The sequence below is a fragment of the Dothidotthia symphoricarpi genome, assembly GCF_010015815.1.
Source record: "Dothidotthia symphoricarpi CBS 119687 unplaced genomic scaffold P153scaffold_9, whole genome shotgun sequence".
Taxonomy (NCBI): domain Eukaryota; kingdom Fungi; phylum Ascomycota; class Dothideomycetes; order Pleosporales; family Dothidotthiaceae; genus Dothidotthia; species Dothidotthia symphoricarpi.
The window spans coordinates 613,612-638,070 of record NW_022985016.1 but is presented as its reverse complement, the minus strand read 5'-3'; the positions used below and the strand labels follow the sequence as shown (position 1 = coordinate 638,070).

Below are 24,459 nucleotides of genomic sequence, written 5' to 3'. Positions count from 1 at the left end.
TGGTTGCCGTTCATGTTGACTTGGAGAGCGGTTTTGAGAGCTGCAAGTGCGATGGACGAGAGAGGGAGATATAGGCTTGTGGTAGGTTTATATGCGGTCTAGAGGCGGAGCTTGTCAACTCATAGCTGGTAAAGTTCCCAGGTAAAGGAGATCTGATGGAGATATCTTGCGAGTAAAGGCAAGGTTTCCGGACCGGCGTTGGGTAACTCAATCCACAGATGACATGCAGGATTGCATACGCTAGGTAGGCAAAGGTAAGACTGTGATGAGCGACCGCTTTTGGCGGATGGGACGACTTCAGAAAGATTTCGTGGAGATGGAATGGCAACGATAAGGGGTACTGATTGTTGAGGTTGAGCCATCGAGACAGCTATTTTCCAACGCGTTCTAACTTTGGGATGCGGACTGAACACTGGTACGCTGGCTCAAGAGTCTAGTAGACACCACACATGCATAGGACTAATCTCAGTCGTGTCGCTCTTTCAGGTTTTGCTCCTAAGGAGCCTCTCAATTTTCTCTCGTTCGTCCCCGAAATAGTCAGATTAAGGTCCTTCACTGAACTGATCCCAGCAAAGATATGATGTCTCAGGACGTCTGAGCGAAAATGGATAATAACATGAAGTAAGATTCGAACCTTTTTCCGACTTCTGGGCATACGCGTTATCGGTAGACAAAAAAGATGGGCATAACAGTTGATACTGGTTGCTATACAAGACCGAACTGCACGTTCGAGAATGCCCAGTTATTCTTTTCAACTATTATACCCGGACGCTACTTCCCTAAAGCTTCCAGACCTCAAGATTACGATACCGGGCTATCAGTGGCTGCATTCCACGAAACCCGATGCGACCTCCACGAACGACAGGTCCGGTATCCGTCTTGGTATCGTCAAACGAAAACACCAGCAGCCCATTGATCGAGAACTTCACTTCACGCTTGTCCTTGACAACTTCAATCTTATAGAATGCACCCTGCGCATCGGCCACAGGCGGCAGCGGATCAGCACCCTGAGCAACAAGATTGAACCCAGGCGACTTGCGCAGATTGGCCAAACTAAACGCACGCTCTTCGGGCCATCGACGACGGAAATACGACGCATGAAGCATGCGAATATCGCTCGAGTGATATTGAGGGTACGAGCCGTTGCGGGGTTTGAGACTCGGGTCGAAAATGCTGGTGCCGTTGACTGATGTCGCGCCGAAGAAAAACATTGCGAGGCCAGGTTCCTGAATGGCCGAGAACTCCCAGGTGATACGTATTTGGTCTGGGAATTCTTCTGGAAGCCAGTACACGAAGTAATCGTCTATTTTGCCGGCGCCTCCCAGAGTCAAGGTGTTATTCGAAATATTCGAGGTCAGTGGGCCTTCGGCGACCCAGCCGGCGAGGGCATCGGTGCTGTTAAAGGTGTTGCGGTAGAGAAGTGTCTCTGCGGTGACCGTCGCGGCTAAGACCGAGAATAGAGAGGAGAAAATTCCGCGCATGTTGGATTAGGTGATGTCGGCCGTGGTAATGGGATGGAAGGCTCGCTGGTTGCTGTGTTCCAGGAATCGACAGGGGTTATCTGCGAATACCTTCTCCAAGTCCAAGAAGAAGCCGGGAGCGAGCTGTTCTTTTATTTTCATCTTCTTAACGGGATTTTCGGTAATTGCCAAGGAAACAGCTGACCGTTGTGGTGCGAGTCCATGGACATGACGGATCTCTTGCCCATGCAAGCTAGTGCATCGGTAGCGCGGTGTTGCAATCGTCCAGGAACAAGACATCATCAACGCTCCGAAGATGCTCATCGCCGGCACACATCACACGCCTAACATCTGTCGACTTGCCTTATTTCGGTGTTCGGTTGTTTGTTGACCGGGTACTCAAGATCTCCCACCTATCATGGGGGTCAACCCGCACCACTTTGCTTACCACCCAATACGCTTCACCTTGCGTAATGCTCTTCCGTAATGTACCTTCTCCTTACACCTTGAACACTCAATAAATGCATGGGTTCACAAGAGAGTACTGTTGAAGGCGCAAACTCATCACAACTTTCTAAAGAAGTGGGCGTTCTGACGGATCTGTAGCCTGTCACATACACCAGACCTTGATAGCAAACTTGGCTGGCAGAACATTCCATAACAAGCAAGGAAAGGCTACTGACACTCTTGGTAGAAGACATGTTCATCACAACTGTATAGCACCATCACCTCTCAACCGTCGCCGCAAGCGCGGTGCAAAATGTACCGCCAGTCCTATCAAGAACACAGCCGACAGAATCCCAAGTGGAAGCCCTATCACGACTCCTAAGTTGGGTTCCTTCTCAGATCCTCCTACCTTGGGATATGGTGTCGGTACAGCCGTAGACGTGGGTGTCACTTTGTCGAAATCACATCTTAACGGCTTTCCTGGCTCGTACTTCACATGTTTTCCGCGTGCATCACATGCCCTCAAAAGCTCAGTTTGAGTGACCGGCTCGGTCGTTGGTTTCTCGTATAGCTTGTCTGTGTTCAGATCACCCGTATACAGTTGGAAGAGCCAGTCGTCGCCCTCAGCTCTCGCGAGCTTGTAGTTTGCCAGAGTAGAGGATATGTAGTCGTACGATAGTAGATGGTAAGTCACGTCGCAGTCGAATTTCTGGTTCCGCCTTGAGTGCGCAGAGGGTGGGCCCAGATATTCGAGGTAGTAAGTGTCAGGCTGAGTGTATACATCGTCTGAGGTCTCGAAACCCTTGTTGCCTACTAATAGTCAGCATGTGCTGTAACGAGTGTAGATCTGAGAGCTGACAGTAGATGGGCAAGAACTTTGTCGTCTCTTTTCTGATGGTACGCTGTCGCGTTAAGATCATGCTATGAGGCTGTTTCGTTCGATTCGTCTTCTCGCCGACTTCGATCCATGATTCTGGCACCGCAACTTCCGTTGTGAGTGTCCGAGAGGTGAAGATGTCTTTACTTGATGGCCAGTTTATATATGGCGCGCCACAAATCAGGTCTTCAGGCCATGGGAACATGACAAAAGGAGGGCTATACGAAGGCATGATGTCTGAAGCTATGAGCAGAACGTGGAAAGTGAGGTAAGCGATACGTAAGAACAAGGCAGTCTCAAAAGAGAGGCTTTGCCGCTGACACGAGATTCCGGTGAGTGGCGTTGTAAACCCTGGTTGGAGTTCATCCCCCATTGGAGAAGTCCATATTGAGACTGCGTAGGAAGCAGGTAATTGGCCGCGCACAACGACAACGTCATGTGAATGTCTACATATTGGAAACACTATTGCACAAGTCTCGAGACTTGGAGAATTCTGGAACCTACCTCAGCGTAGGGTATATCTCAAGTCAGTGCGATGTATCATAGTCATATCTATTCCAACTTCGACAACTTGTTACGACTCTTCCGCTCTATAACTCGTGCTTCCGTCGGAGCATGATAAATCACTCTTTCGAGGTATACATATATGGATGAAGTCAAAGGACGTGAGGTTTCATGGTCGTCCAAGCTGTTTTAAGCGAGCGAGAACCGGACTCGTCAAGCTTCAATGACGGCTATCAGCGGCTCACCGAGGAAGACTACTTCACAGCCTCCTACATCGGGATGCTCATCATCTTCTCTGTCAACGTAACAAACACAAGATCATAATATCTACTTCGACATTGCTCCAAGCTCTTCAGGTCCCCACCAGTTCCCCGATTCCATCCAACCGTCACAAGCCAGTACAACCCCACACCCCAGAAGAACTACCATGGCCGTTCCAAAAGCAGGCGTCTGGTGTCCAGCAGTGACTTTCTACGACCCCAAAACCGGCCACGTAGACCTGGCCGCCCAGAAGCAATTTTTCTCCTACCTCTCCACAACCGGGCTGGCAGGCCTCGTAATCCTAGGATCAAACGCTGAAGCCTTCCTCCTGACACGCGATGAGAAACTGTCCCTGATGAAAGCCGCCCGGGAGGCCGTTGGTCCCGACTACCCGCTGATGATGGGCGTTTCGGGGTTCTCCGTCGCGCAGGTGCTGGAGAACATCGAGGATGCGAAGAGCTGTGGAGCGAACTTTGGTCTGCTCCTCCCGGCTGCGTACTACGGGCCTGCGACGTCGAAAGAGGTGGTTCTGAATTTCTACAATGAGGTCGCGCAGAAGAGTGATCTGCCGATTGTCATATACAACTTCCCCGGTGTGTGCAACGGTGTGGATCTCGATTCCCCTACCATCGCCGAGCTCGCGAAACGTAACCCTGGCAAGATCGTTGGTGTGAAGTTGACGTGTGGGAGTGTAGCCAAGATCACCAGACTTGCTGCCGAACTTCCATCCGACACATTTGCTACGTTTGCGGGACAAGCGGATTTCCTGGTCGGTGGGCTCGCAGTCGGGAGTGCGGGATGTGTGTCTGCATTCTCGAATATCTTCCCCAAGACGATCTCCAAGGTCTACGATCTATACACGAGCGGGAAGAAACAGGAGGCACTCCACTTGCACCAGAAGGCGGCGCTCGCGGAGAGCCCAGCCAAAGCCGGTATCGCCGTGGTCAAGTACGGCGTTTCGCAGTACAGCGCCGTTGCGGCTGGGATTGAGGATGCAGAGCAGAAGCTGAAGCCCCGGAGCCCGTATCTACCTGTGGGCGAGGCGGTGCAAATAAGTGTGAGGAAGGGTATGGATGGGTTGTCGGAGATTGAGAAAGCAATCGCGTAGGCATAAGACGATTTATGGATAATTGCATAAAAAGTGTTCGCCAGCTTGCTGCAGCGCCTCTCACACATATACTCCATATACGCTGCAGTAGTCGAAGGGCATACATGTCATCCCGAAGTTCAAAGATGAATGCCTCAAACGCACATGGTACACGCAAAAGAAGACCTCTAATAACGAAGACGCTGGCTTTACCAAAGCAACGAATGTCCAGGATCCACACTTCAGGAGTAACACCCGCTCGGACCACCCTACACACACCGCCCCGCCCCATCACCAGCCCCACACCACTCCCTCCGCACCCTGAATCAAGACACCCAAACCACCTTCACCCGCCTCACCTCACCAGGTCAATAATTCTATAACTATATATTCACCACATTCTTCAATCCATCTTGTGCAGTGCGAGGATTTGTACGAACTCATTTCTTGCCTTTTACCAGAAGTGACCGCGAGTCCCGCACAACACTGCACTGATTCAATCTTTGGAAACACACTACCGCAACCCAGCGCGGGTTCGACGCATTTATTTTGCCATCTCGATTTTGCTTGATTTTTGCCTCCTTGAATCTACCAAACCAGGCGGTTTTAATGGTGTAGGGCGTGGATTTTTGCGGGCGTGGTGTGGTGAGCTATGGGAGTTGAGGTTTTGTTCTGGGGGTGGTAGACGGACGGTCGGGGACGGTGTTGGGGAGAATAAGTAGAATGCAATATGACACAACACAATGTGAATGTGAAGTTTGGTTAATTGAATTATATCACCTTGCTTTTTCTTTGTTTTTTTCTTTCTATCCTTCCTATCTCACCGCCCCTCAAATCCTCCATTTTTCTTCCCATCCCATCCCCTCCACTCTTCGTCCATCCTCCACATCAGCAAAACGACCACATTCCGCTCCGCTCCCAATCCCCATCCTACGTTAGCATATTTTCTCCAGCGTGATGGATGGATCGACAGTCCAAAAACCATATCGAGTCTAAAAGGAAGGTGGAGTGTGAATTATCCAAGGATAGACTGGGAAAAATAGTTGGTTTGTTGGCTGGATGGCTACCTATGAGATCAATGGAAAAAAACCATCATTTCAAACTGCTAAATCTGTTCCATCGGCATAGAAATTCACTTCAGGTAAAAAATTGCAATTCAATCCGATTCAATTGTTTCCGCGCAAGACCTCGCTATTCCAACCGCATGACCCAGAAGCGTAAAAACCACACACTCAAGCACAGGCTAAATCATACAACCCCCTCCCCCGCTTACCCTCCACCCCGATCCCCACCCCCCAGAAAAAGAACTTAAAACTAAGCAACCCCCGAACACCTCACCCCCCTCTCAACCAGCGCGCCCCTCAACCCCCTCGCAACAACCCTCCTCCTACCCGCCTTCCCCCTCAGCGCGTCAAGATTATCATCCACCAGATCCGCCAAGCCGGCCAATTCGCGCTTGGGTGCCGGCCCACCCCCAGCTAGTGGTGTGTAGAAGAGTCCGTACGGTTTACCCGTGGGCGTCGCGTCGTCGTTGTCGTTATCGTCGTCAACACCAGGCGTCATAGCGCGGCGATTCAATTCGCTCAGACTCATTTTCGCGCGGCTGGTGGGCGGCGTGGCGAAGGGCGTAGCTGCCGCGGTACTATTGCGGAGCGCGGGTGTGCGTCCGCGACGGGGTGTAGTAGTGCCTGGGGCGCGGGAGGAGGAGGTAGTGGAGGAGAGGGAAGCGCGGGAGGAGGACAGATCCGCGAGGCCTAGGTTGCGCATCTGAGCTTCTAGGACAGCGATATCGTTTGTGCGTTTTTCCGCCAGGGCGATCATTTTGTTGACTGTTTTCTTGACGGCGTCCATGGTGGGGACAGCTGCTGTTTTTCCCTGGTCTGCGTTGTGGGACGCGAGGCGGGAGCGGAGCACGAAGGCGCCTTCTTCGGCTTGGTTGAGGAGGGTGAGCAGGCGCGCGTAGTCGTTTCGCAGGGCTTTTTGGCTGTCGGCGAGTTCCTTGGGGAGGGGGGCTTTGCGCAGCGAGTCGAGTTTGTCCGGGTCTTTGCGGTTGACGATCTGCCGGCGGATGTCGTTGAGGCGGGTCATGAACTTTGCTTTCTCGTTGAGCAGACGGCCGAGCAGGTTCAGCTTTGCGAAGACGTCGCCTACTCGACCGGCATCCAATCCTCGTTCGAGCTCATCCTCGAGCGCTTTCAGGTCCTCGATCTCGCAGAGATTCCACTTCTCAAACCATGAATCGTCCACGCCGTCACTCTCCACCTCGTCAAGCGCTTCTCGACTGACCTCATGGCCCTGTTGAGGTTGCTTGTGGTATTGTGTGAATGCCTTCAACGACCGTGCGTTCCAGCCAAGCGTGTCAACCATGCCATTGAGGTCCTTGTACACCATTTCTATCTGTGCAGCGGACCCAGTCTTGTTGTTGGAACCGCCAGCATAGTTTTGGTAGGCGACAAACTGATCCAGCGTCCGCCTTGGCTCAACTTCCTGCGCTAGTTGAGCATGCATACGCTCAGCTTCGTCGTCTTCCAGATCAGAAACCTGCGGCTGTGGTGTCGGTGGTTTCGAGTTCAGAAGGGAAGCACTCAATGAGCTACCGGGAGCAGCTAGAGGCTCTCTTCGCGTTCGGAGAGCAGACGTCGAGGAAGAGCGCATGGGACTAGGTGAGCGAAGGTCCTCCTTGACGCGGTTCGTTGGAGGTGGGAATACTGGCATCGCTGGTGCAGAAGGTTGGTTCGCCTTGCTGGGTTGACCAAGGGAGAATGGTGCTTTCTGCGCCTGTTGGCCGAACAGTGATGAGCCTGGTCGCGATTGACTACTGCTGGGCTTGGGAACCTCGCCAAAGAGTGAAGGTCTAGGTGGAGATATACTCCTCCCAGACCGAGACGTCGCTTCTGACTTGACTGGAGGTGTTGGTGCAGGTGGGTAGCTATGCGGCGAGTTGTTGACACTGTCTTGGATTGCGTAGTTCCCGAGCTTCAAAGGTCGAGAGACAGGTGCCACCTTGGAAGGGGATTCTTCCTCGTCTTCGTCCTCCTCATCTCCGCTTTCTTCCGACCCCTCATCCATATCTGCCTCACCCTCCTCGTCGTCTTCCGCCTCTTCAACCGAGAATTCTTCCTCATCATCCTCATCGCCAATCGGTGATGCCTCGGGCGAGGAGCTAGGGGCCTCAACATTAACGGGAGGACTTCCAGCAATAGGCGGAAGATCGTCATCGACAGGTTTCGATGGTTTGGTGGTAATGAAATCCGGTGGAAGCGGTGCATCGTTCGAAGCAGGGGCTTTCTCCTTGGCTGGCGGTGGTGCTTTAGGCGTAGCGCTCTCTCTTGCAGGCGTGGCGCTTGAGAAGAGCGACTTCTGCTGTTTTGGCGGCGAGGCAGGTGTAGTAGAGACATCCCAAGGCGAGGTCTTCCCAGGTTGCTCCGTTGGGGTCGCTGGGATTTTCGAGGTACCACTGAGGGTAGAGGAGAAGTCACTTCCAAAGAAAGACCCATTGGAGGGAGCCGCAGGTTTCGCTGGATCGTCCTTTGCAGTTCCGTCGCTGGAGAACGAAGTCCCAAGCTTGAACCCTCCAGCAAGACCAAAAAGACCTTTTGATTGTTGCGGCTGGGGAGCCTGCGCGGTTGGCGTGGCACCATCCCTCTTTCGATTCTCGTCGCTCGCATCTGACGCTTTGTTGGATCCGAACGAGGACGTAGGTTTCCCAAACACAGAGCTTCCCTGTTGCGAGGGAGTGTTGGCGAAAGACGGGAGTGTAGACCCAGTACTGGAGCCCACAGTCACTGTAGAGCCAAAGCTAGGCTCGGTCTTAGCCCCATTGGGTGCTCCTGAGAATGCGGACTTTTGCGGACCCTGTCCCATAGCACCGAACCCTGACTGAGCGCCACCACCAAGACTGCCGAAACTGGACTGCTTGGCCTGCCCTAATGAACCAAACCCTGACTGAGCACTGCTGGGACTACCAAAGCTAGAGAATGCGGAGCCTCCGTTGGTCTGGCCGAACTTGGCGAATCCTGATGAACCGTTCGCAGCGCTGGAGAAGGGATTTGCAGCGGCTGGAGGAGTCTGCGAAGCTGATGGAGCTGCGCCCCACGGAGACTGCTTGTTGCCCACTCCTCCGGTTGTGCCAAAGGACGAGTTGCCTCCAGCGCCAATCGACGAAGCGGAACCAAAGGCTGGCTGAGCAGGTTTTCCAAAAGCGGGTGTTGTCGACTGCCCAAAAGCTGGCGGAGCGGGCTTTGCAAAAGTGGCGGGTGTTGTAGATTGCCCAAAGGCTGGCGTTGTAGATGTCCCAAAACCTGGTGTTGTGGAGCCGAATCCCGTAGAGCCATACTTGGGCGTGGAAGGAGTCCCGAATGTAGATGCTGCTGGCTTGCCGAACGAACCGCCCGCCTGCGTGGATGGAGAGCTGTTGGCAGGCTGGCCAAAACCAAACCTGGACTGCGAGGCAGAAGGAGGAGCCGCCTTTGGAGTGGAGACAGCCTCCGGCTTGGTTTCCTCACTACCAAAGATGAGGCCGGGATAGCGTGTGCCGGCCTCGATGGACCGATTCCATGCAACCCAGTACGCTGAGAGGATGCCCTGATGGGTGAGGGTCATGTACGCAGGCAACGGCCAGGGCGCTTGCTCGATCTCTTCCAGTGATGCAATAGGGCGCAGTATCTTCTCTGTGCTAGAAAGGTCCAGAGCCGCTCCAATCAAGGCACTGTCTCCTTCCTCGCCAAAGACCCTCCGGGGCAGCGTTGCCTGAAACTTTTCGTCGAGATTTGTCATCATGTACTCGCCCAAGGTCTCCTGATATGGTGATATGTTCTTGCTAGTCGAGGTGAACAAAGTAACCGACTCTGTGTGTGAAGAAGTCAAGATGATCATGTCATCGAGATCCGGCTCCCAGTTCCGCAACCTTGAGAAGGAAAATCGCGGAGGAAAAGTACGGGGCGGCAGGTCTTGCGAAGGAAGGAGCGGGTCCCAGGGCGTTTGGTGGAATTCGAACGAAGTCCAGCCCTTGTTGCTCTTGACGATGTGGTATTTGCTATCCTCGTTGTCTTGCAAGTGTGACCGTCCGGGGGAGTGGATCGTGAGAAATTCCTCGTTGTTCAGCCAATACAGGCCAGAAACTGCGCAGGTTAGCGATTACAATCACGATGATGGCTCGCGACGTGACATACCAATCCAGCCCTGCTCCACGCCAGGGGGACGAGGGACGGTCCCCTTGACATCTCCGCTGCTCATGAGTATAGTGCATGTCCCGTCCTGCAGACCAGCCACGACCGCCTTGCCCCTCGTACTCCATGCGACGCAGTGCACGCCTTCGTTCTTGATCGCCTTTGACACTCCATCGTCAATGTTGGCTATGATGAGCTTGCCCGAGTCGAGGACAACGGCCATGTAGTGTTCTGTTGTCGCAGCTGGATTGGGCACAAGTGCGCGCACTGCGGTCCCGTCGGTTGCGATCTGACGCTCGGGGTTCTTTTGTTGGCCCATGAGTTTGGCCGTCTCAAACACAGCCAGCCCTCCCTGGGTCTCGGCTGAGATGACGAGGAAATCGCCGTCGGCAGAGAAGACGACATGGCGGAGGGTGGGAACGGGCAGGGTGACATCAGGCGCGAAGTCTGAAATGACGTCCTCGTTGTCTGCGTCTTTGGAAAAGGCCTTGCGCACAGTCTCGGTGGACGTGACGACGAGGGTGTCGGGGCCGGCGGCAGCGAGCAGACCGGGCCTGGAGGCTATGGAGAGCAGGGTGGCCGACGGAGGGGGCACGCTGGCCGAGGACCAGGGCGTGGGCAGCAGCTTGAGCTTCTTGGCCTGGGCGAGGGCTTTGAGGGCGATGTGCTGCGGAGCGGTTAGTTGTGTATGGTACAGGCGTGACTGCAGGCGTGGCTACCTCTGTCTCGATGTCGGAAACCTCGCTGGCCACGACGGCAGCCGGCGCATTGCCTGCGAAAGCCATGTTGGCGCGTGGGCGGTCAGGTCGCGTAGAGGAGCAGTGCAGGTTCAGGCCGAGCTGGCGCGACGGGTGCGATTCGAAGGCTCACAAAGGCATGAGAAGCCGGGGAGGTAGAGCAGACACAGGCACAGGCGCAGGTGCAGCAGCAGATGCAGAAGCAAAAGAGCGTGGGCCGGCTGGGGGTTGCTGCTTGAGCTGCTCGGGGCGGTGGAAAAGTCGCGTAGGCCTGGCGCTCGTGCAGCTTAGCACGTCTGCTCCCCAGCGAGCTCCACGCGCCAAGCCAAGCTTCCGGCAGGCACGACAGCTTGTCCGCCAGTCCACGACGCCGCCGCCTCGAACACATCCACCACACGCCATCCACCTCGACGACTCCCTCTGCAGCTGCACGCCCTCACCCTCCCAAACACACCCCACACACACCACACACGCCCCCACGCCACCATGGGCGGCTTCGACTTCTCCAACCACAACCGCAATGCCGCCCTCCACGCCCAGGGTGTGCCTCTGCCCAAGGCGACCAGCACCGGAACCACCATTGTCGGCGCCCTCTTCGACGGCGGCGTGGTGATTGCCGCAGACACACGAGCCACGAGCGGGCCCATAGTCGCAGACAAGGTGCGCCCCGCCCTGCCCTGCCCTGCCCTGCCCACGCCCGAGAGACTCCATCCAAACACAGCAAACTGGTAGCTGACACGGCCCGCAGAACTGCGAGAAACTGCACTACATCGCCCCGCAGATCTGGTGTGCAGGCGCCGGCACCGCCGCCGACACCGAGTTCACCACGGCCATCATCTCGTCCAACCTCGAGCTGCACGCCCTCTCCACGGGCCGCAAACCGCGCGTCGTCACCTGCATGACCATGCTGAAGCAGCACCTGTTCCGCCACCAGGGCCACATCGGCGCCTACCTCGTCGTCGCGGGTGTCGACCCCACGGGCGCCCACCTCTTCACCGTCCACGCCCACGGCTCCACCGACAAGCTGCCCTACGTGACCATGGGCTCGGGCTCGCTGGCCGCCATGTCCGTCTTCGAGACGCAGTGGAAGCCCGACCTGACGCGCGAGGAGGCCATCAGCCTGTGTTCAAACGCCATCGAGGCTGGTATCTGGAACGATTTGGGATCCGGTAGCAACGTCGATGTCGCCATCATCACCGAGGAGAAGACGACGCTCATGCGCAACCACAAGACGCCCAACACGAGGCAGCCCAAGCAGCGCAACTACAGGTTCGAGCGCGGGACCACGGCCGTGCTCAACGAGAAGATCATCACAAAGGAGCAGATCAGCAACTACGTCACGGTGCACGAGCTGAAGGACGAGTCTGTTACAGCTACGGCCGAGACAATGGACATAGACACGTAGGGGGTGGACATGGGCAAGGATATGTAGAGAGAGACGGAAGGTGGAAAAGCGTGGCACAAAAACATGTACCACGACCCATGCAGACACTCAAGTAGCCGCATACAAGGCAATATGATAACGACCATGACCCATCTATTGTATTAAACCACCCAACACCTCCCCCCCCCCATCATCATCATCATCGACACCTCTTCTCCACAATCCCCGCCCCATGCTCCTCATACTCCTTCCGACTAATCCACAACTGATGAAAGCTCCCCAAGCTCGCCAAAATACTCCCCCCAATCCACGCCGCATACTTCCTCTCCACCACGCTCCCGGGCGCAATAAGCTTATTCCTCGTACTGGGGAAAATAGAATTCATCTCCCAATTCAGCCTTTCATTGAACTTATACAGCAGCGTGCTCCCACCCGTAACCACGATGTTAGACAGCAGCAACGGCCGCATATCGGCGTCGACTTGCTGGACGGCCGCCTGCACGAGGCGCGGGATCGTGTGCTCGTCTTTGGGGCGGGGGACGGTGTCGGATGTCAGGGCGGCGGAGGCGTCGAACAGGCCTTCGGCGAGCCGGAAGCGCGGCGACGTGAAGACGGTGTTCCACCCATCTGGCATTTCGAAGGGGCGGCCTGGCGCGCTCTTGGCGAGGTCCTCGTTGTTCCCTGTGCTGAAGCGGCCGGGGCCTGGCCAGACTTCTACGACGGATTCTTTGAACTCGGTGAGGATGCGGTCTTCTTCGTTGAGGCGGAAGGAGGGGGTAGGGGCAACCGGGAAGGACTTGTAAGACGCGGTAGCGGGGGCGTTTGCGTCGACTTGTGATTTCGCGGCGACGAGGTAGTGGGGCGTGAGGGGGATTTGGGGGTTGGATTGCGAGAAGAGGGTGCGGATTTGCGAGGAGACGAAGTTTCCCGCGAGAGGGGATTTCTGGACCCCTTTGCGGAGCACCATGCCGTCGACGACGGGGGTGACGGATGTGTGCGAGGCGCCGACGTCGATGATAATTCCTGATGCTTTTCCTGAGGCGAAGGCGGCGAGCACGCCCGTCTTCTGCAGGAAGAAGGCTGGCGTGCCCCAGTCCTCCATGGCGATCTCAATGTACTTTTCGCGCGCCTTTGCGCTGTTCCAGCCCGGCTCTGTGACGAGCAGCGGGCTGTCGTCCAGCGGGCGCTCCTGGCCCTCCACCACCTTATCCACATCCATATCCATGGGCTCTGCGCTGGGGTCGTCGTTGAGCCCGTTCCTAGCTGGGTCGCCGGGCCGCGCGCCCGTCAGTCTGCTCGTGATGGTGTACTCCCACAGCTTGGCGGCCGTGTCCCAGTCCTCGACGATGCCGTCGGCGCCCCAGTAGTTCTTGATCTGCAGCCCGTCGGTCGGCGCGTGGATGGCGTTCTCGCCAAACAGGTACTGCGAGCCGCTGTCCGAGTCGAGCTGGCCGTAGAAGGAAGGGCAGACGGATTTGGGCACGTCCTCGCCTGCGAAACCCGCGCGTGTCGACGAGTAGCCGGGGTCGAGCACGATCGCAGAGACCTCGTCTATATATTTGTGTTAGCATGCGCGCGTCGTGGGGCGGTGGGCGGAGCTGTGCGTACCTCCGGCGTACTCGCCCGCAGCGGGTGCTGTCGACGAGTTGGGGATGTTCATCGCGCGCTCGAGTCGCAATGCGCAAAGCTTCGAGCGGGTTTAATTGTGGTCCAGCAAGTTAATTGACGCGTGATGACGGGTCGTGGGGCGCGGTGCGGACGTGTTGACGTGGGGTGGGCGTTTTGGTGTTGAAGGGAAAGTCGCGAGCTTGGGCAAGAGAGCTTCACCTCACCTTACCTCCGAGGTCGTCCCCCCACACAACGCCACGCACCGCCTGTTGAATCCACCCATCCGAACCTCCCTGGGCTCGGAAATGAAGAGATAGCATTGGGAGATAATATGGCGCTCAGATATGTTCGCCAGCTGTACTCGCTCGACACCCTCGACACTCGCTTCGTCGTACCGGCCACGGCGCCCCCCAAAGAAGCCCTCGAGGAAGCAAAACTTGACCCAGCAGGCCCCCTACCAGTTTCGAACGGGAAGGGAAAGAGTAGGGATCCAAACGACAATGTCCAGCCCTCACGATGGAACACGCCCGAGTTCTACTTTTACTTCGTTGTCGTCGTCGTATGTCTGTTCTTCATGATGAAGTCCGTGGTTGATGTATCGAGTGGTCAGAATACAACCGAGATCATATTCAAAAAAACCCTAATTGACATCGTCATAGCATCACATCCAAACTACTCCAAATTCTCCCATCTCCTGTCTGATGGCTGGATACCGGGCCGCAAAGTTGTACGTTGTCTTCACTGTCACATGCGTGCAATTGCTCAGACTGCCAGGACAATGCCGATGCTCAGTACTCTGGATTCCGCGAAAACATTCCGTACCTCTTCGTTGTTGTGCTGCTTCACCCTCTCCTGCGCAGAGCATACGATGTCTTTTGGAGAGCAGACACGTACACTCAAGTTCGGCCATCATTCGGGAACGGAGGCCTCACCATGGGCTTGACTCCTTCGGCTGCTGCGGATGCTCGTCTCAACCAGCGCGTATCTTTTGACGTGATCTTTGCTCTTGTGCTTCTTGCGGCGTTGCATGGCTTGTCCATCTTCAAGATCTTGATCATCTTGTATCTAAACTACAATATTGCGATGAAGGTGCCAAGGTCGTATGTACCAGGTGCGACGTGGGTGTTTAATGTCGGGGTTTTGTTCGCCAATGAGTTTTCGGACGGATACTCATACGAGTCCATCGTCGGTACATTTCTCCCCACGCCAGTCTCGGAGAAACAGCAGTTGCCCCCCAACTTCGGCCATACACTCGACAGCTACGGCGGCCTCATCCCACGCTGGGACGTCCTCTTCAACTTCACCGTCCTGCGTCTCATCAGCTTCAACCTCGACTACTACTGGAGCTTCAACACACGAGCCAGCAGTTCCATCGAAGTAGGTCGCCCCTCCCCCTCCCCCTCAGTCTAGCTAATAACCCCAAGAAGAAGCAGCTCGACCCCTCCAACCTCTCCGAGCGCGACCGCGTCACCATCCCCGCAAAGCCCACAGACTTCTCCTTCCGCAACTACTTCGCCTACACAATGTACTCGCCGCTCTACCTCGCCGGCCCAATCATAACCTTCAACGACTACATCGCGCAGTCGCGCCACCGGCCCCACAGCATCACACGAAAGCGCACAACCCTCTACGCCATCCGCTTCGCCATCGTCATCCTAACCATGGAAATCATGATCCACTACATGTACATGGTCGCCATCTTCCACGCCAAACCCGATTGGTCGCGCTACACGCCCGCCCAGCTCAGCATGCTAGGCTTCTTCAACCTAAAGCACATCTGGCTCAAGCTGCTGATCCCATGGCGCTTCTTCCGCCTATGGTCGCTTCTCGACGGCGTCGACCCCCCCGAGAACATGGTCCGCTGCATGAGCGACAACTACTCCGTCATGCACTTCTGGCGCGGCTGGCACCGCAGCTTCAACAAATGGAGCCTGCGCTACCTGTACATCCCCCTCGGCGGCAGCGCCATCCCCGGCCCCTGGGGCAAGGCCCGCTCCGTCTTCAACTACCTCGCCGTCTTCACTTTCATCGCTATCTGGCACGACATCCAGCTTCGTCTGCTCATGTGGGGCTGGCTCGTCACGCTGTTCGTGCTGCCCGAGATCATCGCCGCTTACGTGTTTCCCGCGCGCAGGTGGAAGGATAGCCCCGATGCGTATCGCTGGCTCTGCGGCGTTGGTGCCGTTGGAGAGATCCTTCTCCTCATGGTTGCGAATCTTGTGGGGTTTGCGCTGGGGTTGGATGGGTTGGGCGAGCTGGTTAGGGGTATTGTGGGGAGTTGGGCTGGTTGGACGTTCTTGGGCGGCGCGTGTGCGGCGCTGTTTACGGGTGTGCAGATTATGTTCGAGTGGAGGGAGAGCGAGAAGAGGAGGGGTATTCGTATGAAGTGTTAGGTTGGGCGCGTGGGTGTGGGTGTTTCTCGTTTATGGCAAGACTGCTGGGTTATTGGGTCAATGCTGTTTATGTAAGACGGGCTTGCTGATGGGTGGGACTTGGGTTGTATGTACTTCCTAGATGGCGGTAACAAGACGTAACAAGCCATAACATAACATAACACACTATAACAAGCACATGACAAGCAATAGCGAGCAGTAACAAGCACATAACATGCTATAACAAGCACGTCACAAGTATGTAACAAGCAGTAATAAGGCGTAACAAGCACTTAACACGGCGTAACACAGCGTAACACAACGTAACAAGGCATGATAAGCACGTAACAAGGCATAACAAGCATGTAATACAAGTCTAGCGAGTACAGCAAGGTATAACACGCAGGTAATAGGCTGTAACAAGGTAAAATACGTACATAACAAAGCATAATAAGTATGTAACACAGGTTGAAGTAGAATAATAAAGCATAAAAAGAGTAGTAACAAAGCATGACAAGCCGTAACACCTAGTAACACCCAGTAATACCCAGTAACACGCCATACCATAATCTCCAACACCGTAACAAAGCCCCCAAGCCCCTCAACCCCAACCCACTTCCCTACAGCCCACCACCCGACCTCTCCAAACCCCCAGACTGAGCCCACACACTGCTCGGCATGGCATCCCAATCCACCCTCTCCGGCGGCGGCGCAAAAAGTCGCGCTGAGATATCGGCGATGTGGAGGAAGACTGTTGCGTAGATTGTGCCGATGAACGCCATCGTGGGGAGGGGGATGGATGGATGGATAGGTTGATGGGATGGATGGGATGATGAATAGTTGGGTGGATAGACAGATGGGCGGGGAGCGAGGGTTTGGTTTGCTATATCGGTATATCGACTATGGCGGGGGGGTTGCGGTCATGGTGTTGAGTTACTATGTAAGGGTGCGGCGCGGTTGCTTCCTTCTGCGGATCACAGTGGGGGTGTGTTTGGCTAGGATTGCTTCGAGCCTGTAGGTTTGTATAGGATATTGTTTTCTGGGAGAGGGGAAGGGGGAAGGGGGAAGGGGAGATCATCATTCTTATCCATAAACAAGAGCAGCGCGGTACCGATACACCGGTAGCTGTGGGGATGAAGGATGGAAGTGAGTATGACAATCGGCGATTAATATGGCGTGTTGTGCTGTGGTGCGCTAGCGCGAAAGTCTATCCATATCCATCTCAATTCTTGCTTCTGCGACGTTCATCGCGGTTCTGCGGCTTTGGTCGTGTGTAAATCCTTATGTATCGGGTATGTTGGCGGCGGATTCACGGCGTGTTTGTTCCTGCAAGGTTCGGGCTGCGGGACGGCTGTCTGGGGGCTAAATTTACGCGCCGTGCGGAACGGAACATGGGGCGCTGGACTGGCCAATCACTGCTTGGCGGTGCTTGGTTTCAGCCCCAATCTATTTTATCTTTACTACTGGGCTGGTCTGGTCTGCCTTGGTCGCTGCGTGCTTGTCGGTGTATGGAGGTTTTGCGCGGGCTGGTATGTATGGCTCTGGTGTCTCTTCTGACTATGGCATCTCCTTCCTTTATGCCGAGTGCTGTCTGCTTGTAGACGGTGGTCTTGTAGACTAGCAGGTAGAGATTTGCGCACTCGTGCATTTGCTCGACGAACCTCTGGACTACCTACAACAACGTCTATCCCTGCAGATGTAGTATGGAGCGATGTCCAAACAACTCACATCAGACAACGTTGTGGCGTCTTGGCAGGGCAGACCACCCATAGACGGATAGTGCTTACACTGCCACCCAGAGTTAAAACCATAAGGCTACTCATGGACTTGTGGGTTTAGTTGGTACCTCTCATCTGTAGTGTTCACGATGCGATTCCCGCTTCGTTTGCCCGGCTCGAGTAAAAAGGAAGACGTTATCTATTGTGAAGTCGAGGTCGATCCCAATGAATCAAACAACAGCATTCATGGCCGCGTGCCCAAAGTTGCTGGCTGGCCTACGGTACCAAGGCGCGTGGGGGGCTTCTCGTTGTGGATAGTCGCCGACTTGGTTCTACTACTCATGCCCATCGCGTTTATAGGTATGAATGACTGCATTCTCTCCTTCTCCGAGTACGGCGCTGACGCTCGTTGTAGTGCTGGCTGTTTTGGCTTATCGACTGGACCGCGAGCCAATCTCAGACCATGGCAAGGCAGTCAAGTTTGCAACGACTCTGGGTCCGACGGTTTTTCCTCTTGTGTTTGCCGCGCTGGGTGGGAGGAGCTTGAAGAAGATTGCGTTGTGGAAGGCTGAGAGGGGGACTACACTGGGGGTGAGGATTTTCAGTGTAATTTCAGTTCGAAAAGACCATACTGATACAATAACAGGCTCTGGAACATCTGATTGGGAGTCAAAGCCTAGTCGCTGCATTTGGACATGCGGTAGCCCTTCATTCCGTGGACATCCTCTCGCTCAGCATTCTTGTGCTATGGATGCTATCTCCCCTCGGAGGGCAGAGTGCATTGCGATTGATGCACGAGACCAACTCCACCGTGTCCGATGTGGGACCCGTCTACTATGCCGACGTGAATGCAGCCAGCGCATTTCCGAGTCAGTCCGACAACGTCGATGCGGTGAATCTCGTCAGTGCAGTAGTTTCAGCGAGCCTCGCGACTGCAGACACATCAGACAACACGACTACAGACGCCTGGGTCCACCCCAAGATACCCCGTCTTGCAGAAATCGAACGAGACGAAGCGAGAAACGCCACTGAACGCCCTTGGATGTCCGTTGCCGACAACACCAACCTGGGCTATGCTTCGTTGACTGGCATTAACGTGATGAACTTACGACAAGGCAGTGATTCCAATTTTACAATTCCGGCCGAGTACATGCATTTGGGCTGTGAACTGAAGATTGCCGGACCGGGAACGCAAGACACTATCGATTATCTGAATGGATTAGGAACCGCTCGCCATCCTTACTATGAGATCCTAGCCAATGGGACGGATTCGTCCGTCATCACAGCCGGAAGCATGTTTAGCAAGACGAGCTTCTTCATCTACGGAGTCAACGCCAAAGGAGACAACACAACTGGAGAGATACCAAGTAAGCTTCTCTACGGCGCTAATAACTTCAACGGCGATGCGTTTCTTTACGAGTGCTCTTTGGGAAGCGTTCTGGTAGAAGCAGAGGTGACTTGTCGCTCAGCCTCGTGTGTCGTCGAACGCCTCCGCCGCCTCTCAATACCGAGGGCAGATCGGAACGCTACGGCAGGCCTCCCATGGGACGTTGTAAACGTCGGACACTGGTACACATACTTCACGCGACACATCCCCGGCATCGCAGGCACGACATCCATATACAAAAACCATCCCATCGACAACTACGTCTACGGAGAGAACCCATGGAGTTCCTGGGGCGCACACGATGCGACTTCTCCCCCGTCGTACCACAACTGGACCACTATAAAAGCAGAGGATATGTCCAAGCGGCTGACCAGAGTGCTGAATACGTACTGGGACTCCAGCCGCTGGATGCTGGCCAGTACGCGGAACGACCCGTACGGGACGTCGTCGCTGAATACGACGACCCATCAGCCGTTCCCCAGCATGACCATGAAGAGCACGGATGCGGTCTTCACCCGCCAGATCACCATCTACAAGGCGAATATCCCGTGGGTGGTGTCGTTGATCGCGTGTTCGCTTGTGCTGCTGGTGTTTGGCGCTGCCAGCTTGGTTTTGTCGCTTGGAGTTGTGGCGCCCGATATCTTCGACTATGTGTCGTCCTTTACACGAGATAATCCGTATATTGCGGCGCCGGTGGGTGGCTCAGGGCTTGACGGCGTGGAGCGAGCGCGCTTGCTGAAGAGAATGAAGGTGCAGTTGGGGGATGTGGATAAGAGTGAAGATGTGGGTTATATTGCATTGAGGAGTGTGGATGGCAAGAAAGATTGCGAGGATGGGAGAATCAAAAAGGAGAGGACGTATCGCTGAACGACTATGTTGGATTGGCTTGGTGCATTGTTGGGTCTGATTTCTGCTATAGCGAAAAGCTAACAGGCAAGATGATTCAATTACCTACACGACCATGTACAGTTGAACAAGCTCATTCGCTTTGTTTCTAACACACAATACCGCCCTTCTAGGAGAATTCAGTCACTAATTCTCATCGCATGGTTCTAGTAGAAGATAATGCCATTGACTCGGTATTCGAGACAGAACTAGTGTTGCTGACTGGCAGACCAATCTCTTGGTTCATGACAACAAAGACCGATTAGCACTTGGACTGCCCGAGATCGAGCACACCAAGTTAGTTAAGCCACGACCACAACATGTGCCATACTACTACATGGAGTCGAGCCACATAACTATATGCCACCACTCCCACATACAAATCTATGTCATCCAACCATACCTCGGTTTACCCAACGCCTTGTCCAATGCATGCGGAGCATTCCCTCCCCCATCCCCAATGCCCAACAACCTCTGATACAGCGGCGACGAACCATACACCAACTCAATACGCCGCTCCCGAATATCACTCTGCGACTTCCCACGAAAGCTCACCATACGCACAAGCTGCTCATCATCCTCCATCTCAATCCACAAGCGCAAGATAACCTCATCCTCCTCAAGCGTGAACACAACGTCATTCTTGCGCCGCCAGATGGCGAGAACATCTTCCGGGACTTTCTTCTCGCGCAGAAGCGTATACCACCGGTCAGCAACGGCATGTGCTGTGAGCTTCATTTCCACGCTGATGGTCTTGATGTGTAGACCACGGCGACGGCCGTTGATGATGTGTTCGTCCATGGCGTGGGTCCACTCCACGAACCTGCCTTCGCTCTGCTGCTTCAGGACGGAGTAGTGTTGGATGGCGGCAGCTGTGGTTCTGTTTAGAATCTTTGCGATGTCGGTGAAGTCTTTCTTTTCCCGGTCTCGAAGGTTCAGGAGCATTTGCTCGTCTTCGGAGGTCCATCGTCGCAGCTTGAGTGGTGCTCTGGGCTGGTGTTCCATTCGTAGTTTGGTGTGTACTTGATTTGGTAGAAGCTGGTGGGTTGTGTAGAGTTGAATTTGTACTATAAGACCTGGAGAGGCCTCAGAAGGTAGGAAGATATAGGAAATAGGACATGCTATAGAGCCTGTGAAGGCCTTCCAGCACGCTGGTCTTCTGGTTGACAGTGTTCATCTGGCGGTCACTCTACATAAAAGTGAGTGAATGCTCCATCTCTATGTCAGACTACATCGAAAGTAGTGCTACTTGTCCTGAACGATTGGTGAAGCAACATATCGTCTAATTATTCGCAGTTCACGGATTGAGAAACACCATCTGTTGGTACTAGTAGATGCGACGAACTTGCACCAAATCGCTTCTTACGATAGCCGAGTGCTGAGGCTGTGTCGAGACAATGCAATGCATCCAATAGCTGCTAAAATGAGACATCTACATTATTGGGACATGATGAAAGACAATTAGGAACAATAAAAGGTATCGCGCGCAAAGATAGTAGGAAGTGACAACATATATGCTGAGATCCATGATCTGAATTGTTTCGTCACTATGACTAGGGAGAAGCGCAATCGCGTATACGATCAACAAAAACGTCGTCGTAAAGCATACTGAGACAAAGAAAACGGCAGCCGCGAAGGAGTTGCAAAAACGAGCGAGTATTTTAAGATGAAGGGAGAAGCTCAAGGGCGACTACTGACAATATTGTGGCTACTTCATAGAACAACAGGACTTATTTGCCAATCAAAAAGAATATTTCACAAACCCAGACAACTGTCTCGTCCCTAGCAGGTCTGATCGCAAGCTTGTGGCCCTTTACTGTCTGTTTTTGGCCTTCGTGCTCGTCACAGTGTTGTGCCATGTTATCGTTGCACGTATTGAAAGTGAGTTGGCATTGATTCGTTATTGACAGATCATAAACACCTTAATCATGATAAACATACAAAAACAAATGAGTCCAAGAATATAGACAACATTGAAACTTCGCATGACGGAGAAGTGTGGGCAAGTTCTTCTCATACCACTGAACATCGTCTACATGTAGGCAATACCAAGCCTTACTATGCTCAGTCTAAGTCTCGTATCTCGGCGTCAGTTTGACATCCACCTTGCCCACGTTAGTTGTGAAACAGTCGCGGCTCTCGTTCACAATTGTGCTGCCATCCTCGCCTTCCGCAAACTCCATCTCAAACAGGCGCATCCAGTTCGCAACAACGCTACGCAACTCCGCCATCGCGAGTTTTTGGCCAACGCAACTGTACACACCAGTACCGAATGGCATGAAAGCACGCTTGTCCATGATAGCCTCGGGCTTCTCGTCAGTCCAGCGTTCAGGCATGAACTCGAGTGGGGATTCAAAGTAACGTGGATCTCGCTGGATACAGTGGATGGGCATCCAAACCAAGGTACTCCCGGGGATATATGTGCCGTTGGGGAGGGTGATGCCTTCTGGTGGTGTCTCACGCTGGACGCCCGATGGTACCTATAGATTTGTTAGCGCATGGGTTAGATGTGTACGGTGAGCCGAAAACGTACAGCAGGGTGCAATCGCAGAGCTTCGTTGATGACTCCGTCGAGGAATGCGCAGTTCGCAACATCTTCCACATCGAGGAACGACTTCTCAGGCTTGATTCCATCAATGGCTTTGCGAAGTTTGATCTGGACCTCGGGATTCTTGCAGAGTTCATAAGAGATGAAACTCAAAGTGGCCCCTGTGGTATCACTGTTGAGATCATATGAGCATTCAAGCTTGCACAAGTCGTGTTGGATGGAAACTGGTAACTTACCTTCCAGCTACTACCAACAGACGCGCATCAGCAACCATCTCTATCGTAACCTTCGGGTCATTTGGATCGATAAGGTAGCCAAAGATATCGTGTTCCTTAGGCGTGGACTGATAAATACTGTTAGCCAAGTCTAATGATCATCATTCTCAGCAAGAGTCTCAAACCTTTACTCGTTCAGTCAAAGCTTTAGATGTCCATTCAATATGGTCTAACAGCTTCTTTGATCCAACTGCTGTACGAGATACGAGATTCAACGCCCAGTTGGCGTGGCCAAAGACACTGAGAGGTTCCATGCTCTCGTGTAGGAGTTTAATGCTAGCATCCTCTTCACCCTTTTCCACCATACCGTAGCTGCGATTGAAACCAACGTCCCCCATTACGTCGAAAGAGTAGAAGTTGGCCCAGTTTGTGATGCGTACAGATGGCTTCTTAGCTTGCTCCTTTAGTTTCTCCATCAGTGCAAGTGCATGTCGATTTAGTCTAGGCTCGTAGTCGCGGAGAGATTTGGCGTTGAAGGCGCGGTCCCAAATCTTCCGTCGTTGTTTGTGTTCCTCCTTACTACGTGTTGTCTGTAGCGATACACCGCTGAGATAGTTCACCGCACCGTACCATGGGCCTTTGCTGCACCTTGACATGGGACCGTGGATAAGTGGGACGGCATCTGCGCAGTAAACTGTAACTTCGCGTGGGCCAGTTCGGATGACATCGGTCTTGTATCGTTCATGTAACGCCTCGCTTGACTTGAAGTATCGAAAGTTTGTTGGAATGACTCCGGCAAAGATGCTGTGGAACTTGGAAAAACGTGCCAGGAATGGACCAGGAATCTGTCATCGATTAAGTCAGCGACGAGCAAACACGCAAGATGCTTCAAAGCCTGCATTTACATTTCGAAGGCGATGGAAGAATCCTCGGTAGATGAGAACGCTTGCCGACAGGGCGCCAAAATAGATAGCAGCTGTAGTGCTAGTTATCACAAAGACATCGCCGACGGTGTTAACATGTGGGTTATATGTGTACTCGGCGGCTGCAATACCGCCGAATGCAAGCAACCAGGTTGCGAGAAATCGAGGAATCTCTGTATCCCATTCGCTTGCATAGAGGATGTAATGGGTGAATAGGCCAAGCGCAGCAACTAGGGCTTTGTTGTGAACGAGTTCTATGCGTCCCATAGGCTGCGCCATCTTGATGGTCGATTGATACAAAAGACAGAAAATATGTTGCCGTGAGACAACTGTCTGTCCGCGAGATTTGTCGCCGTGACGGAGCGGTAGTTCGAGTAGCCTTCAGACGAAACTAACGTCGAAGATGCCATCTTTATGTAGCTACTGGCGCCACGACAGCTTCCTTCGAAGTTCGAGCGACGGTGAGCCGAAGGGCTCAAGTAGCGCGAGATCCTCCAGCCCACGCGCCAGCAAGTGTCATCTGTTCGGTACTTGTCGTTACTCGGTCTAGGACTAGTGAGGCGGGGCTCGGCGGCTCTTCATGGCACGCTGCAAGTCGAAAGGATCGCAGGAAGCTAGGTACCCTGATTTGTCCCACAGTTCATTGGCCTTGAAAGTTCTCCATGCGGCTATTGGACCTAGCAAGCATAATTAGTCGAGTTATTAAATACCTACTCGGCACGCATGCCACGGGACGTGCCCCACAGGTCAATCTCGTTAGAAGAGAACCCCATTTAAGACGATGAATCGTACGAACTGACATTGTCCCCGCCTACCGACGGGACATACGACTAGGCGCGAGCGAAAATGCTTGTATTTTGATGCCAAGTAGAACCGCA

At 53.9% G+C, this 24,459-nt stretch overlaps 10 protein-coding genes across 10 annotated transcripts; 5 read left to right on the top strand and 5 right to left on the bottom strand.

Moving 5' to 3' along the window:
• Positions 1 to 396: 396 nt before the first annotated feature.
• P153DRAFT_226426 (DUF1961-domain-containing protein) lies at positions 397 to 1,823 on the bottom strand. The gene has a single exon (XM_033662662.1). The coding sequence runs from the start codon at positions 1,479 to 1,481 to the stop codon at positions 780 to 782; it is 702 nt and encodes a 233-aa protein (XP_033524287.1). The 5' UTR covers positions 1,482 to 1,823; the 3' UTR covers positions 397 to 779.
• On the top strand, positions 1,708 to 2,559 carry P153DRAFT_226453 (uncharacterized protein). The gene is made up of 2 exons (XM_033662663.1): positions 1,708 to 1,943; positions 2,067 to 2,559. Exons 1-2 carry the CDS (start codon positions 1,934 to 1,936, stop codon positions 2,444 to 2,446), a joined length of 390 nt encoding a protein of 129 aa, XP_033524286.1. The 5' UTR covers positions 1,708 to 1,933; the 3' UTR covers positions 2,447 to 2,559.
• A 1,156-nt stretch (positions 2,560 to 3,715) lies between these two features.
• On the top strand, positions 3,716 to 4,657 carry P153DRAFT_289404 (aldolase; the record flags this gene model as incomplete). Its single annotated transcript, XM_033663653.1, has 1 exon — positions 3,716 to 4,657. The coding sequence occupies one exon, from the start codon at positions 3,716 to 3,718 to the stop codon at positions 4,655 to 4,657; it is 942 nt and encodes a 313-aa protein (XP_033524285.1).
• A 1,293-nt stretch (positions 4,658 to 5,950) lies between these two features.
• P153DRAFT_430989 (uncharacterized protein) lies at positions 5,951 to 10,805 on the bottom strand (the record flags this gene model as incomplete). Its single annotated transcript, XM_033672867.1, has 3 exons — positions 10,524 to 10,805; positions 9,808 to 10,471; positions 5,951 to 9,756 (listed from the first exon to the last, which is right to left on the bottom strand). The coding sequence occupies exons 1-3, from the start codon at positions 10,587 to 10,589 to the stop codon at positions 5,951 to 5,953; spliced, it is 4,536 nt and encodes a 1,511-aa protein (XP_033524284.1). The 5' UTR covers positions 10,590 to 10,805.
• Positions 10,806 to 10,939: 134 nt separating this feature from the next.
• P153DRAFT_366397 (N-terminal nucleophile aminohydrolase) lies at positions 10,940 to 12,067 on the top strand. Its single transcript, XM_033668047.1, has 2 exons — positions 10,940 to 11,201; positions 11,290 to 12,067. Exons 1-2 carry the CDS (start codon positions 11,028 to 11,030, stop codon positions 11,944 to 11,946), a joined length of 831 nt encoding a protein of 276 aa, XP_033524283.1. The 5' UTR covers positions 10,940 to 11,027; the 3' UTR covers positions 11,947 to 12,067.
• Positions 12,068 to 12,124: 57 nt separating this feature from the next.
• On the bottom strand, positions 12,125 to 13,711 carry P153DRAFT_396234 (Actin/actin-like protein; the record flags this gene model as incomplete). The annotated part of the gene is made up of 2 exons (XM_033671463.1): positions 13,534 to 13,711; positions 12,125 to 13,476 (listed from the first exon to the last, which is right to left on the bottom strand). The coding sequence occupies exons 1-2, from the start codon at positions 13,583 to 13,585 to the stop codon at positions 12,125 to 12,127; spliced, it is 1,404 nt and encodes a 467-aa protein (XP_033524282.1). The 5' UTR covers positions 13,586 to 13,711.
• Positions 13,712 to 13,797: 86 nt separating this feature from the next.
• Positions 13,798 to 16,085, top strand: P153DRAFT_366396 (glycerol:H+ symporter-like protein). The gene is made up of 4 exons (XM_033668046.1): positions 13,798 to 14,138; positions 14,193 to 14,260; positions 14,308 to 14,910; positions 14,958 to 16,085. The coding sequence occupies exons 1-4, from the start codon at positions 13,865 to 13,867 to the stop codon at positions 15,924 to 15,926; spliced, it is 1,914 nt and encodes a 637-aa protein (XP_033524281.1). The 5' UTR covers positions 13,798 to 13,864; the 3' UTR covers positions 15,927 to 16,085.
• Positions 16,086 to 17,415: 1,330 nt separating this feature from the next.
• P153DRAFT_396232 (uncharacterized protein) lies at positions 17,416 to 20,051 on the top strand. Its single transcript, XM_033671462.1, has 3 exons — positions 17,416 to 17,983; positions 18,039 to 18,214; positions 18,270 to 20,051. Exons 1-3 carry the CDS (start codon positions 17,773 to 17,775, stop codon positions 19,875 to 19,877), a joined length of 1,995 nt encoding a protein of 664 aa, XP_033524280.1. The 5' UTR covers positions 17,416 to 17,772; the 3' UTR covers positions 19,878 to 20,051.
• Positions 20,052 to 20,066: 15 nt separating this feature from the next.
• P153DRAFT_418575 (uncharacterized protein) lies at positions 20,067 to 20,900 on the bottom strand (the record flags this gene model as incomplete). The annotated part of the gene is made up of 1 exon (XM_033672167.1): positions 20,067 to 20,900. The coding sequence occupies one exon, from the start codon at positions 20,898 to 20,900 to the stop codon at positions 20,280 to 20,282; it is 621 nt and encodes a 206-aa protein (XP_033524279.1). The 3' UTR covers positions 20,067 to 20,279.
• A 1,064-nt stretch (positions 20,901 to 21,964) lies between these two features.
• P153DRAFT_289539 (cytochrome P450) lies at positions 21,965 to 23,848 on the bottom strand (the record flags this gene model as incomplete). The annotated part of the gene is made up of 5 exons (XM_033663662.1): positions 21,965 to 22,375; positions 22,429 to 22,615; positions 22,680 to 22,786; positions 22,844 to 23,503; positions 23,564 to 23,848. The coding sequence occupies 5 exons, from the start codon at positions 23,846 to 23,848 to the stop codon at positions 21,965 to 21,967; spliced, it is 1,650 nt and encodes a 549-aa protein (XP_033524278.1).
• Between the last annotated feature and the right edge of the window lie 611 nt (positions 23,849 to 24,459).

Bases quoted from the DNA above. Each gene is read 5' to 3' on its own strand.
- P153DRAFT_226426 (XM_033662662.1), bottom strand. From the start codon at position 1,481: ATGCGCGGAATTTTCTCCTCTCTATTCTCGGTCTTAGCCGCGACGGTC.
- P153DRAFT_366397 (XM_033668047.1), top strand. From the start codon at position 11,028: ATGGGCGGCTTCGACTTCTCCAACCACAACCGCAATGCCGCCCTCCAC. The intron at 11,202-11,289 runs GTGCGCCCCGCC...CACGGCCCGCAG, and splicing joins GGCCCATAGTCGCAGACAAG to AACTGCGAGAAACTGCACTA.
- P153DRAFT_366396 (XM_033668046.1), top strand. From the start codon at position 13,865: ATGGCGCTCAGATATGTTCGCCAGCTGTACTCGCTCGACACCCTCGAC. The intron at 14,139-14,192 runs GTCAGAATACAA...ACATCGTCATAG, and splicing joins CGTGGTTGATGTATCGAGTG to CATCACATCCAAACTACTCC. The intron at 14,261-14,307 runs GTACGTTGTCTT...TCAGACTGCCAG, and splicing joins GGATACCGGGCCGCAAAGTT to GACAATGCCGATGCTCAGTA.
- P153DRAFT_396232 (XM_033671462.1), top strand. From the start codon at position 17,773: ATGCGATTCCCGCTTCGTTTGCCCGGCTCGAGTAAAAAGGAAGACGTT. The intron at 17,984-18,038 runs GTATGAATGACT...CGCTCGTTGTAG, and splicing joins CATGCCCATCGCGTTTATAG to TGCTGGCTGTTTTGGCTTAT. The intron at 18,215-18,269 runs GTGAGGATTTTC...ATACAATAACAG, and splicing joins AGAGGGGGACTACACTGGGG to GCTCTGGAACATCTGATTGG.